The following is a 12,872-nucleotide window of genomic DNA, read 5'->3' as shown; positions in this document are numbered from 1 at the left end:
GACCAGCTGGAAGTAGCTTTTGATTTTCCTTGGTTGCCAGTCAGTCATCTCTTCATTCTTCAGTGTTTAATTACCTTGTTCATGAAGTGAACAAAAAGATCACAGTCCCATCATGCTGCTTAGAGAAAACCATGCATTTCCATGCTAGATTTAATAATAGAATACCAAAAATAAATAAATAAATTTAAATAAAAGTATTTATATTTCTTTCCTTAGGATATGTCAGCTCGAGGATCATCTTCACAGCTTCCTAAACCTTTTGATCCTGAGCCAGTAGCTAAATATGGCACACTGGATGTGACTTTTGACTATGACTCACAAGAACAGAAGCTTCTAGTAACAGTGGCAGCTGTCACAGACATCCCAACATATAACAGGACAGGCGGAAACTCATGGCAAGTACATCTAGTTCTCCTACCTATAAAGAAACAGAGAGCAAAAACGAGCATCCAGCGGGGACCATGCCCTGTCTTCGCAGAGACATTCAAATTTAATCATGTTGAATCTGAGATGATTGGGAATTATGCAGTTCGCTTTAGACTGTATGGTGTACGTCGCATGAAAAAAGAGAGGATTGTGGGGGAAAAGATTTTTTACTTAACCAAATTGAATCTTCAAGGGAAGATGTCAGTACCAGTGATAATGGAGCCTTCTTACAGTCTTTCTGTGAGTATTGTACAAAGCAGAATAAGAATGTAATTATATAAATTGTCCTGAATTTATTAGGAATAGTATATATATTTATAGAGACAGCACTTCCACTGACGCCTCCCCTCCCCATTGTCATGCACACTTTATGCAAAATAATAGTTTGGGGGAGGGGGTCATTACAGCTCAAAGATCCAATTAGCTACTGTTAGGTACATTTATTTCTCATGTGTAGAAGCTGCCTACACTTTTTCATTTTGATTACTTTGGTATTTCCACTATAAAATATTATAATAGTAGTAGGAGGATAAACTTATTATATTGAGCTTAGTTTTGCAGCTTTGATTTATCAACCTGTTAACCATTGTGCTTTCATATTAAAATATCTATATTAGTCGGTGATTTTTGTCTTTTGTAATAAAATCCAGTTTGTAATATAATACACATGCTTTGCTTTCCCAGGAACAATGGAAATAGGAAACCTGAAGGTGCTGAAACCCTTATTTAAGGACTTCAGAGGACAAGCAAAATAAAATGTTTAATTTCTTTTTAGTCGCATTAATCTATAAAGGACAATAATCTGTTGGGATTTGAAACGAGGATCAGCTAAAAAAATATAATATGGAGTCCTGGTGATGGAACAGGTGATGATAGAGGACTTTATCATCTCCCATTTTTTATGATTCTGTAAGGAACACAAGGGAATCCTGGGTAGTGCCTTCTGAGGACAAATACTGTTCATTTACCTTAAGTAAACTTTCCTACTATTGAAGTGCTTAATACAAGAGCAACGAAAATTGAAACACAATTGAAAATACTCTAAATTTACTATTTTTCAAGTTCTTGAAGGTCCTGCAACAATGAAATACGTTTTGCAACATTTTTGTGTCCGTGAAAATTGTGCTGAGGTTGAATTCCTTCCGCTCTCCCATGCCGTTTGGATGTCAACAAGAGCTTTCTTGTGATGAAGTTTTGATTTTTAAACTGGGCTGGGTTTTTTCACATGGCTGAAATTCTGATTAGGGGTCTGATTCAAAGTTCATGGAAGGCAGTGGATCAGGTCCCAGATGAGCATATACCTCATGTGCTCATCAGAAGTAATTTTGACTTATTTTCTAAGGCCAGTCTACACTAACCAGTAGATCGGCACTGCTGCAATCGATGCAGCAGTGTTGATTTAGTGGGTCTGGTGAAGACTTGCTAAGTCAATGGCAGAGGGCTCTCCCATTGACTCTGGTACTCCAGCTCCCTGAGAAGAGTAAGGTAAGTTGGCAGGAGAGCATCTCCTGTTGACACCATGGTAAATTGATCTAAGCTTGGAGGTGGAGGAAGGCTTGGTGTTCAGATTCAACCTTGCTGCAAACCTATATTAGTACACTTGAGCACCTTTTTGACTATTGAGCTACCTAATCCAACGTTGCAATCTAAATCACTTTTTAAAACTCTCTACAGAGAAAGATTTCTTGCAGAAGAGGTGACAGCACTTGCAGTACATTACAAATAACTTTCCTTGTGCGTATACCTGTTGTGCCTTTTAATGAGTAGGCATAATAATCTTCCACCTTACATCACTGTGCTAGTCATTTTGCTGTGAAGAATTCAATTTAAGTTTCTCACTCTCCATCTTTGGATATACTAGATGTGATCCCAGTGGTAGTGACTAGACACTGGGCAGGTGTATGTGCATCAAACATCTGTGAAAAGATGTTTAATTTGGCCTCTGGAATAGTGCAAGAAACATTTTAGTTCGAGTTATTTTTAGTGAAGTAAGGCATTCATATTTATCAGTTTAGAAGCTGATGTTTATTCATTTATTATACATTTCTTCATGCATTGTGCATTTGTTTCATGTTGCTCTTTACCTGTAGCACACATTATATAGCAGTCCTACAGAATATAGTAGGGCTACATTTGTCAGCTCATTACCTTTTCAGAAAAGCATTCTAAAACTAAAACTTTTAAACTTCATCACAGTCATAGGATTCATGGCCACTGGGGACTGAGGCTGACAAGTTTTATATAAATTAGGGCTGTCAAGCGATTAAAAAAATTTATCGCGATTAATCGCACTGTTTAGACAATAACAGAATACTATTTATTTAAATATTTTTGGATGTTTTCTACATTTTCAAATATATTGATTTGAATTACAACACAAAATACAAAGTGTACAGTGCTCACTTTATATTTATTTTTGATTACAAATATTTGCACTGTAAAAAACAAAAGAAATAGTATTTTTCAGTTCACCTAATACAAATACTGTAGTGCAATCAGTTTACCATGAAATTTGAACTTACAAATTTAGAATTCTGTACAAACAAAACCTGCATTCAAAAATAAAACAATGTAAAACTTTAGAGCCTACAAGTCCACTCAGTCCTACTTCTTCTTCAGCCAATTGCTCAGACAAACGAGTTTTTTACATTTGCAGGAGATAATGCTGCCCTCTTCTTACTTACAATGTCACCTGAAAGTGAGAACAGGCGTTTGCATGGCATTGTTGTAGCTGGCATTGCAAGATATTTATGTGCCAGATGTGCTAAAGATTCTTATGTCCCTTCATGCTTCAACCACCATTCCAGAGGACATTCATCCATGCTGATGCCGGATTCTGCTCGATAATGATCCAAAGCAGGGCGGACCAATGCATGTTCATTTTCATCATCTGAGTCAGGTGCCACCAACAAAAGGTTGCTTTTCTTTTTTGATGGTTTGGGTTCTGTAGTTTCCGCATCAGAGTGTTGCTCTTTAAGACTTCTGAAAGTATGCTCCACACCTCATCCCTCTCAGATTTTGGAAGGCACTTCAGATTCTTAAATCTTGGGTTGAGTGCTGTAGCTATCTTTAGAAATCTGATATTTGAACCTTCTTTGTGTTTTGTCAAATGTGCAGTGAAAGTGTTCTTAAATCAAACGACATATGCTGGGTTGTCATCCTAGACTATCATAACACAAAATATATGGCAGAATGCAGGTAAAACCATGGAATAGGAGACATACAATTCTCCCCCAAGGAGTTCAGTCATAAATTAACACATTTTTTAAAACAAGCATCATCAGCGTGGAAGCATGTCCTCTGGAATGGTGGTCCAAGCATGAAGAGGCACGTGAATGTTTAGCATATCTTGCAATGCTGGCTACAGAAGTGCCATGTGAACGCCTTTTCTCACTTTTAGGTGACATCGTAATTAAGATGCGAGCAGCATTGTCTCCCGTAAGTGTAAACAGACTTGTTTCTCTTAGCAATAGGCTGAACAAGAAGTAGGACTGCGTGGACTTGTAGGCGCTAAAGTTTTACATTTTTTTGTTATTGGGTGCAGTTATGTACCAAAAAAAAAAAAATCTACATTTGTAACTTGCACTTTCACGATAAAGAGATTGCTCTACAGTACTTGTATGAAGTGAATTGAAAAATACTATTTCTTTTGTCACTTTTACAGTGGAAATATTTGTAATCAAAAGTAATATAAAGTGTGCACTGTACACTTTGTGTTGTGTTGTAATTTAAATGAATATATTTGAAAATGTAGTAAAACATCCAAAATATTTAATAAACTTCAGTTGGTATTCTATTGTTTAACAGTGCAATTAAAACTGTGATTAATTGCAATTAATGTTTTTAATCATGATTAATTTTTTTTAGTTAATCGCGTGAGTTAACTGTGATTAATCGACAGCCCTAATAAAAATGGTTGTGTCTTAGACCTGTGGATGACTGTACTCCCATACTAAGTCTTCCCCTAATCAGTGGTTCTCAAACTTTTATACTCGTGACCCCTTTCACATAGCAAGCCTCTGAGTGCGACCTCCCCCCCCTATAAATTAAAAACACTTTTTTATATATTTAACACCATTATAAATGCTGGAGGCAAAGCGGGGTTTGGGTGGAGGTTGATAGCTTGCGACCCCCCATGTAATAACCTTGTGACCCGCTCAGGGGTCCCGACCCCCAGTTTGAGAACCCCTGCCTTAATACATTGCATTAATTGTCCTATTTTAGAAATCTGGAGTTGAATATTAAAATTTGAACACACGGATTTATCTTAATTATTACCAGGTGGCCGCCTAGCTTAATAGATTAAAAGGGGGAAAACAACTAAGCCATTTCAATTTACAGTAAATGAACCAACTTCAAATGAAAGATCTTGTTCATAATATTTTATATAATTTAAGTTCTGTCTAAAATTAAATTAATCTAAGTATCAATGACTTTATGGTACATTGCATAAATACATTAATGTAGTTTATATAATCATGTCTACCAAAGTAAGATTCAGTTATCACTAAACACTGAACAATTTAAAAATATATTTTTGTATTTTTGATTTAGGACCACAAAGTCTACTTTATCCAACGGATTTTTCTCTAATAATCAGTTATTGAGAATGGATAATAATTCAAAATTGCACATAAAGCTGTGTGCTGTAAACATGTAATTCAGTTCTGTACTCATACAGATCCCAGTGCCCTGTGGATCAACAGTGCTTACCCTTCAGGTCTGGCTAGGTTTGGTGTCTGTGGTTCTTCCATGTGGGAGCCTGTGACCAATAGATTATCATGACCCAAATCAGACTTCTCAAAACAAAAGTATTGTTTGTTTAGCCATACAAACAAAGCATTCCAGAGAAAAGGATCTTAAGACCTATACACATGTCTGTCTTACCTATACGCTCTATCCAGCCTTCTGATAGGGACCCTGGTAGGTCTGACTTCTCACAGACCAGCATGCAGAAAACTTCGGGTTCTCAGTCTCAAAAACCTGTCTGTGTCTTTGAAGGCTTATGTATCTCTCTAAACTCTGTGCCCGCTCCTCCCCCCCAGTTCCATTGATACACCTCACCCTTCATGGAGACTGATAGGTTTCTCCAGGACCAATCTGGCAAGTCCATCAGGGGGGTTGCACCACAGTCTCAAAGCAAATGGCTCTTGCATTATCCCTCAAGTATATATCTGGGTCCACTCCCCTCTTCCTGGATGCACTTCCTTACAGTCTTTCTACTGAATTATCTCAATATATGCATATAGTAAACTTTACACTAATGAGGTCAACACATAATTATTATTATTATAGGCAACTCCAAATACATAACACGTCATTGGGAGAACTGGTTTCAATGAGATTGAGAGATCTGTATGAAAAGAGTGTAAGATTCCAATTGTTAATTATCCAGTTGCTGAAGGAAATCCTGAAAATAGAAAATCAGACTCCAGTGTAAGATACTATGATTGTTACAGCTTGATTCTCATCTCTGTTAAACTGGAGTAAATCAGGAATAACTCAATTAATTCAGTTATCTTGGTATAAAATATGAAGGAGTAGAATCAGGCATGGAAGTTCATAATGCAGACGATGAAACTCTTGTAGTTTCTTTGACAAGGTTTAATAGAGGATTAAAACAGACCAAACGTTAACAGGACTGAGCTAAATAAAAAATATAGGGCTGTGAGCTCTCCTTGAGCTTCCTGTGAGACACTGATCTTTTTAATGTGCACGACAAAAGCCTAAAACAGTGATGCGACAAGAAATATCAGAAGCTTGGGATAATGAGAGGTTGTCATCTTTAATATCGGTTTCAAAATTTCATATTACTGGTGCTTACTGGTATTTTGTAGGCAGAGTTTGTTGATATGTAGATAAATCTGGGTCTAAAGTGAGCCTTACAATAAGATATAGTTAAGATAAATCAAAGGAAAGAAAGCAAAAGAAATGGCAGTTTTGCATCATACCTGAAGAAAAGCAGACTTTCAGATTCCAAATTTTAACCAAAGATTTTATGTGATCTTTAGTTGAGGCTGTGTTAATTTGACAGAACTTTGTCATGTACTATATGAAAAGGCAGCTCAGCTCTAGGTTGTTCAAAATGGTATTGATTGTAACCAGAAAAACTGAATAGATCTAGTTTGGAAATTTTAAAATGTGTTGATCTGCAAAGGAAAGATGTTACTGTGCATTTAGGCTATTAGAAAGTATAAGAACAGTCTCTGCATACTGGGTAAGGTTCTGATGATGGAGCTCTTGGGAGATATATGCATGCTGTGCATGGACGTAAGACACTGATCTTTCAGGTCTGAAGGCCTTGGTTCGTGTTTGATTTTAGTCAAAAACTAAGGGTGAAATTCTTCCTGGTGTGGACGGTTAGTGCACAGTTCTCGACACCACTTAAATTCCGTGGTAAGACAACATGGGGCAGAGCATCAGGGGACCTCTGTACTAATTCTGTGTTCTGCAGCATGTAGGTCAGCTTTGAAGACTGTCAGTAGATCAATGGGAGCAATGATTATTCAGATCCAGTGGAATCATGTGGAAGGCATTCAGCCGCTATCCCACTCCATGGGCAGTAGATGCGTACGGTGGTGCTGCAGCTCTGTATCCTGACTCCATCTTGGAGTGCCTTTCTCTTGTATAAAGCTTGATTACTTAGGTTATATGCTGAACTGAATTTCACTCTAATTGAGTTTAGTGGTCTCAGACAGCAACAATATCTAGTAGTTGTTTCTCCATGTCACAAAACAATTACACGATGTAGGACATGTGGCATTTTTGGCTCTTAACTCAAATGCCAAGGATGCTGGAGGTCAGAAAGAAGGTGTATCTCCATTAAATCATTCCCTCAGAGAAGGGGTAGGGCGGGGCAGGGCCTCAGGGCATGGGCAGGGAATGGGAGGGGCAAGAGAGTTCAGTTTTGTTCGATTAGAAAGTTGGCAACCTTATTCAGTGGAGTTGCCAACTGTTTGTCAGTGGTGAATTTGTCCCATGATCTATGAATCCCCTCTATAAAGGTTAACAAAGGAAGCTTTTGACTTGCGTCCACATCATACTATAGAGGAGATTATTTGAAACTTCTGAAATACAGGGTTGTTTTGAAGAGTTATAGAACATAATCTGTATATGGCTTTGGGTGTTCCAGAAACGAAACATTCTCTTTACAATTTTTGAGCTACTAGCTGAGATATACTCCCTTATCAAGAAATCATCTCCTAATATCAGACTACTTATCAGTTACTGCTCGGTCTTAAATTTCATCTTTTTTTGTGAAGATTTAGGTCCATCCCTCCCCAGGATTCAAACAGGCCCAGCATTCTTAGACATCACTGGTACCCTGGGAGGGATTTAAATTTGGGTTTCTAGCCTTCCTTTTTAATTTAAACCCTGGTTGTCATGATTATGAATGATGATCTGCCTGTTTTAGATTCGAGTCAGTTGGCTATTTAGATCATTCTGGCCTTCTTAGGACCTTTTGATACAACTGACCATGGATAAGTGCTTCAGTATTAAGGGACATTACTTGATGTGTGGTTGCCTATCTTCCACTTCTAAGTAAGGAAGGACTAACCTATGACTGGGAAAAGCTAGACAATGTTTAAAAAAAATCAGCTACCATCTCATGAAAATATAGAATCGGGGCCAAAATCTAGTTTAATCTCTCTTCCTAAAATTGATACTATTGTGGCTTCATTAACCATAGATACGGTTATTTTATTGGAAGGTGTTTTTTTTTCCCCAAAAGAATTTGTAGCTGGAAACATTGAAGGAACTCAGAAATGAGATTTCAAACATTCCTTCAGCTGTCTTCCAAGCATCCTTAAAAACCATGGTACTCAAAAGACAAAGAATTTCTTCAAAATGCTCAGGAGCCAAAGTATTTGGTGAGACACTTCCAAGAGGGGATGAAAGGAGATGGAATTCCCACACTATGAACAAAGCACATGTGTACTATACAAAGTGAAAATTTACCCCTTTACTGTGAGTTAGGTTTTACTGATAAATCAATTAAAAGCTATCAAACTTTAAACTAGGATTTTCCCTGCAGGGCCTCCTGTATCCCAGTCGCCTGCTCCCTCTGGCCTTGAGAAAGGCCCACCCCTTATATAGCCTATTTGGAGCAAATTGAATCCATCTGATTCGTAAAATTCACCAATGATTCCATTGCACCTTCATGTGAGGATATATATAAAAAAAATCACACTTCAGAATGTAAATTTTTACTTCAATCACAGAAGCTTTCTGTCCAGAAGATGTTTTATTGACCTACATCAATGGAGAAGTAAGTGGAGTTAAACCCCATAAAACCGGTGTATTGGAATGAAGAATCAGGCTAAGAGCAGTCAAGATGTATTTAAAATGCACCAAGGATTTCAGAAAATCTTCAGCCTTCTTTATTTTCTTCTACTCAGATTGCATAGGGGTTAAATCCACAAAATCAGGGCTTGGTGGATTAAATGATGTATCAAAGAACCATAGAGAGCAGCTAGTAAGCCATACCTAAAATTACCAACAACATCCTGATAGAGCTTTAGCTGAAGATTTGCAAGGTCAACACCAGACAAAATTTCTACTTTCAAAGACAACAAGCTGACCCTTAAGACTTCTTCAGGCATATCTTCCAAAGGAAGCATATTCTCCAGTCCATGTTTCCAAGATAAATTTCCATTTCCCTTAGGGATGCTGATAATCTCAATTTCTCAACTTCTATTTTATTTTCTCTCACTGCTTGCTACTTCCCACAGCAATGGAGACATGAAGAATTGGAACACTGTTAACTGATTATTTTCTTTCTTTGATTATTGTTTCCACTAATCTGAAACCATCCATAAACTCAGCAGTTAGTGACATCTTTTTTTCATTTCTGCCCTCTTCCAAAGCTTGGTGTATGTATGTTCCTTCCCCTTTGCTGGCTGCCCCCCAAAAGTTTCACAGCTAATGCTTGTTTAACTTGGAACAAGTTATTATCTTTTGCAACTTCAGGAGTATTCTTCTAGCAGGAAGCCAAGTGGGTGGAATTTAGGGTTGGATTTCCCAGCCAAAGCACCTGAACTCCCTGCCCCTAGTCTTTGTGCCTAGAGGGGTAGCTCTGGAGTGAGGAATTAACAGTGACACTAATCAAACAAAATAAATTGTCTATATGCATCCTCTTTTCTTTTTGCCTTTCAACTATTTGATTTATGTCTTTCTTGTGTTGTGATTTCAATTTTCAGTTTACATGCTCTGTCCTCTCTGGCTTTCTGGGCACTTCTCCTTTCCTTGGATCGTACATTTTAACATAAAAACTACTGGTTATTTTCTTCATTTCAGACTTCAGGATTTTCATTCCTTTTTTCTATTCCTGCAGTCTTCATCCTGTTTTAGATTAAACATTTCCATGTATACAACCCCTTTAAGAAGGATCCTTATAGCCGTAGCAGGTTAGCCTCTTGTCAGTGTTGGCTCTCAGCTAATTCTGACCTTGAGCTGTGTATTTCACACTACACTTCCTGTCTTTCTGATGTGCTTAATCAACTGGCAGCTGGATCCCAAGAGAATCCATCTTATCTTCACTTCTTACCCTTCTCTATAGTTTACTTGATAGCTGTAAGACTAAAGCAGATAATTTTCAAACTGCAAAACATCCAGGATCCTCTGTCCAGGAGATTTAACGTGACCTGAACAAATCATGTGGGACACCACTAGCAGCCTTTTTTAGTGTTGGGTGAACTATTCAGAGCAAACAATCTAATTGACAGACGTTGCCTCCTTTTCTGTATTGTGAACAGATTTTTAATATTGCAAGTGTGTTCATTATCCAAAATGATTCAATGAATATTTTATACAAACAAATTTTAGCCGATAGATTACTCCCAAACTGGGTTCAGTTGTAACCTAGTCACTCAGTATTGTTTCTGTTCCATGAGTGAATGAATGTATCTGTTAGAAAGGGAGTGAGGATATGATAAAATCACTGGGTTTTGGATTCTCTCAGTTGAGGATGGGAGCAATTTGTGGAGTTAAGAGCGGCTTGGCCAGCAGGATTAAAGAGCTCTGAGGACATTTTATCCACCTTCTCTACCCATAACAGGCAGCAGTGAGCGGGCAGATGGTGGGAAAAGGCAGGGAAGGGAAGACAGTGGCTTTTAAATTGGCTTGGGAGCAGTGACAGCAGTTCCATCACTGACACAACTTTTTCCCTTAAAAAAGATCCAGGTCTTGGCCAGTGGGGGCCAGTGCCGGGGAAGTCAAATTTTGCTAAAAAAATTGGAATTCTGAAAAAAATGAACATATCTAGTTGAAGTCCACATGGGTCATCTCCTGGCTCAGAGAGACCACTTCTAGCCAAGCTGAAACCCGAGTCCTAGACTTAGACAAAATCTATGTTGCATGGATCAAGGACATTCTAGGCAATGCACTCCCTCTCTAGTTCATCCTGACTTTCCCAGCCTCAGAATGGCAGCCAGTGGCAACCCTGGGCCAAACTTTCCTTGCTTTTTTCAGAAATAGAAATGTTCAATTGTTTCTGAATTCCAATTTTTTAACAACATATGACTTCCCACTGGCACAGTGCACCCACTGACCAAGACCTGGATCTTTGTTAAGGGGAAAAGTTGTGTCAGTGATGGAGCTGCTATTACTGCTCCCGAGCCAATTTAAAAGCCACTGTCCTCCCTTCCCTGCCTTTTCCAGGAACAGGCCCAGCAGTGGAATTTTAGGTTGGGCCTTACAACCAACTCCAGCACTTCCCTTCCCACTTTCCTCTCCCATCCTCACTATCTCAAGCAAGGCTGGCTCCAGGCACCAGCGAACCAAGCAGGTGCTTGGGGCAGCAAATATAAAGGGGCAGCAGGAGGTCAGGCTCTGGGGTGCCAATCTGCCCTCGGCAGCGGTGGGAATTCAGTGGCGGGGACGCGACTGTTCTTCGGTCGCTGGCACCAATTCAGCAGCCGCACCATCAGTCCACCTCCGTGTTTGGCGGGCAGAATTCCGCCTCCCTGGTCGGCGGCAAGTTTTTTGTTTGTTTTTTTTGCCGCTTGGGGCAGCAAAAACACTGGAGCTGGCCCTGATCCCAAGGGTCAGGCTGAACAAGGATGGAGCAGGGAAATGGGGAGGAAAGCAACTGGACCAAATTGTGCAGCTGAAACAGGAACTCCACTGCTGGACCCATTCTGCCTGTGACAGATGCCATGTTGGTTGACAAAGTCACAGGCACTGCAGTGAGTCTGATGATGGGACAGAAGTACCCATCAGCCCCCAGCAACCTTAAATAATCCACCTTCCATCTACTGAGAACGGGCGTTGGGGGGACAGGTAGGAGCAGCAGGAGTGAGCCCAGGAGTGGAATTTGTGTGTCTGCTCCACAAATATTCCATCTTCTTGTCCCCTCTTTGCCTTCTCCCTGTCTCTTCTTACCTAGGGACAAGGAGATAGGGAGAGGAGCAGCTGGAGTAGATTGTAGAGCTCTAGTCCTGGCTTGAGGACCCAGCTTTGGTTCATCAGATTCAGGTTATGAGCTGGTCATCTATAGAAAGTTTGCTATTTGGGAAATCTGCTGGGAGAGATGAGCTTGTTACCTGCACTCTCAACAGAATTTCAGCTCCCAGGTCTCTCCCCAACGTCCCTCCCACGTTTCCTGTTAGCTTCAGAGGGATAAAGAAGCGGGGGGGAGTTGGTAGCTCTTGCTTTGTCAGAAATGTAGCTGAGAAGTCTGTGCATTGTGCTGGCCGTCCATAAGTGGATCAGCAATACTTCATGGTTCCACTAAGTAATTCTAAAAAGAAGGTCTAATAGCATTTAGTAGTTTAAATTACACATATTTGGGGCACTATACACTAGACTCGGCAAGGAGAGTTGAGTGATAAACATTTTATGTCTCTTTTGCTCTTTTTATTTCTAGGTCTGTGGAAAATGTGTTAAGACTTTTGCAACTTTACAAACAGATATTTTTTTGGAGTGTTCTTTCTCTCTCTGAAATCTCTAGTGCAAATGACTCTAAATTCTCTTTCCCAGATATGCCCTACAAATTTACAAGCTAATCTGAGTTTTCTTCTGGATTTTAGAGGAGCTATGAAATTCAGCTTTAAATAGAAATTTAGCTAGATCCTTAACTCTGGAGCAACTAGATGCTGTTCTGTATTCTGGTAGAAAGGTAACGATATCATTTAAATATTTAGTCTAAACAGAGCACATTATGGCCAAATGAAATAAAATGTTTAACTATTTCTGTACATATTAACATTTTGTTCTTTAGGATTTAGTATGAAAAATCTTTTATGAGACTTATAAATTTACTGTACACTGAGTACTAATAGTGTTCTCAAAATATGAAAAGCTTCACAGGGCTTTTACTTGGCTTGTTCAAAGTCTTTCAGGAAGACAGAATGCTGTTTTGCCAGTTTTGAGAACATACATTCTATTTTGTCATTTCATTTTATGGCTAATTTATTCATAATATCTTGAGTTTGGAAACAAAACTA

General features: G+C 39.0%; 1 protein-coding gene across 3 annotated transcripts in view; it reads left to right on the top strand.

Moving 5' to 3' along the window:
* SYT14 (synaptotagmin 14) overlaps positions 1-12,872 on the top strand; it is a 184,352-nt gene that overhangs the window by 149,874 nt on the left and 21,606 nt on the right. For all 3 annotated transcript variants that reach the window (XM_043543709.1, XM_043543711.1, XM_043543710.1), the window contains one exon: positions 217-666. In XM_043543709.1, coding sequence (XP_043399644.1) covers positions 217-666 — 450 coding nt within the window. The remainder of the gene's footprint in view (positions 1-216; positions 667-12,872) is intronic.

The sequence above is a fragment of the Chelonia mydas genome, chromosome 3 (assembly GCF_015237465.2).
Source record: "Chelonia mydas isolate rCheMyd1 chromosome 3, rCheMyd1.pri.v2, whole genome shotgun sequence".
Classification (NCBI taxonomy): domain Eukaryota; kingdom Metazoa; phylum Chordata; order Testudines; family Cheloniidae; genus Chelonia; species Chelonia mydas.
The sequence above is the reverse complement of the archived record's forward strand: the minus strand, read 5'-3'. Positions and strand labels throughout refer to the sequence as shown.